This window comes from Entamoeba invadens (assembly GCF_000330505.1).
Source record: "Entamoeba invadens IP1 unplaced genomic scaffold scaff_1105074725689, whole genome shotgun sequence".
Taxonomy (NCBI): domain Eukaryota; phylum Evosea; order Mastigamoebida; family Endamoebidae; genus Entamoeba; species Entamoeba invadens.
In genome coordinates this window covers 64493-67765 of record NW_004440380.1, presented here as the reverse complement: position 1 = coordinate 67765, position 3273 = coordinate 64493, and the positions used below count along the sequence as shown (strand labels likewise).

The 3273-nt window shown below is 30.4% G+C and overlaps 2 protein-coding genes across 2 annotated transcripts; one reads left to right on the top strand and one right to left on the bottom strand.

The window, feature by feature from the left end:
* Positions 1-17: 17 nt before the first annotated feature.
* EIN_300150 (hypothetical protein) lies at positions 18-542 on the top strand (the record flags this gene model as incomplete). The annotated part of the gene is made up of 1 exon (XM_004256669.1): positions 18-542. The coding sequence occupies one exon, from the start codon at positions 18-20 to the stop codon at positions 540-542; it is 525 nt and encodes a 174-aa protein (XP_004256717.1).
* Positions 543-682: 140 nt separating this feature from the next.
* On the bottom strand, positions 683-3214 carry EIN_300140 (hypothetical protein; the record flags this gene model as incomplete). Its single annotated transcript, XM_004256668.1, has 1 exon — positions 683-3214. One exon carries the CDS (start codon positions 3212-3214, stop codon positions 683-685), a length of 2532 nt encoding a protein of 843 aa, XP_004256716.1.
* Between the last annotated feature and the right edge of the window lie 59 nt (positions 3215-3273).

Sequence of the window (3273 nt, the reverse complement as noted above, 5' to 3'; positions counted from 1 at the left end):
TCAAACTTTGGTGTTCCATGTGTTGGTTGCACTTCAATATGTACTCGATACACAATGGACATATTGATAAAAATTATTACCAATGTATTTGTGAAGATTATTATTATAAGACAGTAACTATAAAAGACAAAAAGTTTGAGTTGGATTTTGATGATTCTAGAGGCACAATAAATTTTTACGCTTTAACTGAGTTGATGATTAAACATTCAAACATCATAGTTTTGGTATATTCTATTGATTCAAAAACATCATTTAATGAGATGTGTTCAATATTAAATCTGGTTCACAAAACACTTGGAGTTGACACACTTCGAACCATTCCAGCTGTCATCTGTGGTAATAAGAACGATCTGGAAAACAAAAGAGAAGTGAGTTATATTGAAGGACAAAAACTTGCTGAAAAAGAAGGTTGTCTTTTTTACGAAATCTCAGCATTAAAAAACACCAACTTAACTGAAATGTTCGAGAAAGTGGTGAGTTGCTATGTCAACACTAAATCAAATGAAACAGAACAGAAATATGAAATATGCAAATTGTGGTGATAAGAATTATTATTTTTATATTTAATTTTATAAATATTCATGGTTGTTATTATTTAAAAAGTGGCATTAAAATTTCATTAAAATATAAAATACAATATAATACAATTTATACAGAATATCTAACTTATAATTGGCAAGTGTTACTGTTTTAAATTATATTCCATTTGCATCTCTTCCCAAAGACTGAGTTTATCATTATGCAGTGACACTTCACAAAAACGGAGTCGGATTATTTTGGTGTTATAACACTCAATTTGTTCGACTTTTGTTTCACCACACAAATAAATTGTCAGATTTCTACACCTTTTAACTGTCATTTCGGCATTAAAAGTTTGAAGACTTTTAAGTTCAATATTTGTACATTCCGTAACACTAATTGAGTTACTCATTATATCTCCATTACTTCCATTGTTCATTTTAACAAGTTCCATCGAATTAAAAATCAGTTTGTTGTATCGTACATTTGAATTACATATTCTCCCTCTTTTGACTTTGATCCCAAATTGCTTTGGATCTGAGACGAACTCGACAAACGAATTGGCGATATTCAAACACTCCATATTCTCTTTCTTAAGTACTATAATACCCAATCGACAATTTTTTATTACTAAGTTGTCTGTAGTTACAGCAAATGGGTTATCATCTACATTTGTGCACCGCAATAAAGTGATTCGCTCACAATTAAGTACGTCCATAAACTGACTAAAGTCCGTCACACCAACAAACTTTTCACTTTGTAATACGTTGAATTTGGGCTCAAGTGGGATGCCAATTAACGGCTTCAATTTGTTTGACGTGAACACAACGTCTGAGTAAACTTTTATGGCATTTAAACGGTTTTTGGTTTCTTCATTGGTAGAAAAAAGCTCACAATTTGGCGAGATAATTATTTGTGCAGCACTAAGTGCTTTGAACTCTCCACACACTTTAACGTTCTTCGACTGACACACTTGAATTGACACAAATGGACTGTTTTCAAAATTTAAATCGCAATTTTGACACATAGAAATGATCAGTATTTTGCACACGGGGAGTTCAACAGACATCTTTAAATTTTTATAATTTCCGAGTGACAAACTTTCAACTGTTTTATCATCGAAAATGAATGTGTTACTATTATCATTATTATTATCGATACTCAACTTTTTCACGTGGATCACATTTTTGTTAATACTATATGAATGAACCGTCTCCAATTTATTAATAACAGTGTTCGGTAAAAACGCAACGCTTGAGTTTGTTATTGTGATATTATTATACTTCGTGTTGATTAAAACAACTTTCCTACAATTTAAAATATCAAGCGAACATCTCACATTCTTATTTTTCTTGTGATCTTCATTTAAACTTTTTCTTTGCAAAAATGTGAAATTTAAATTGTAACAGCTCTCAACTTTGTAGCGCTGTGGACTTACTGTATACATCACGATGTTCATTTTTGTGTTATTTATAAACCCGCAGTTCTCGCCATTGATATGAGGAAGAATGAATTCACACTGTTTACATCCATTTGCTTCAAAACTTTTTAATGATTTTAATTGAGAAAAATCAAATTCGTTTGAATTTCCTTTTTTGATGACAACACGTTCAACGTTTGGAAAAAGAAACTCTTTGACATTCTTTAAAAAATTAATTGAGTTATTGTTTTCATCGTTTTTATTATCGACAACCACATTCCAGTGTTGACTTAACTCAACTTCTTTGACATTGAATATAGGACGTTTTGAAGTTAAAGTACAGTCTTTACATTCAATTCTTTCGGGCAATATTTGTTCATTAGAACACACGTAGTCAATGTGCTGGGAAGATTTTGCATCAAATTTTACACAATCAATATTTTCTAAATTGAGATTTGATATATCAAAGACGGTAATAAATTCCGAACAGTATATTTTGATTTTTGAAGGCATCACTTGAGTAATGAAGTCATTCATTTTCTGTATATCGTCTTCCGTTGTTTGATCAAAAAGTGTTGATATCTTATATGAATTCATTGGAATTATATAGTCGATATTGTGTGATTTAATCAACGTATTACTTGCAGTGTATATCTTTCCCATATCTCTTAAGTCGTCTTTATCATTTATGTATTTCTTGGTGTACAAAAAGTAAATTTTAGTATCAAACCTCTTCTTAATATTATTAACAATATCTAAATTGTTATTTGAGTTATTTTTAGTTATAATTGAATTCGTTAGAACAAAAAGTTTTCGAGGGAATTTTAATGTAAAAAGAGTATAACTCGTTGCGTCACAGAACTTTGTATACAACTCGGGCAATAATTTGATGTTTATTGTGAGTTCTTGAAGATTTTGCAAGACTCGTACAAAGTCAAATATATTTAAATACATTTCGATCAATGTCCCAGAAAGTACTTTAAAGGATTGACCAAGTCTGTTTGAAAAAACTTCAGAATTGGTAATTACATAATTTCGTGCAAATTCTGATGTTACTATGTATTTGTATTTGATGGAATTTACATTCAAAGTTGTTGGGTGGAAGTGTTGATCATATTTGTAAATGTCGTCGGCATTCGAAAACCATGGGTTCACGTGGATTGAGTCTGTCACAGATAAACATTTCTTTGAGACTTGTATAAATGTGCGGACGTCATTAAATGTCTTCAAATGGAGAAATACATTCATCATATAAAACATTTCTAACTTCACCATGACGATAATTATAATTAGTTCTGATCTTTATTCAGTTATTTTTAATGATTGAGGATTGT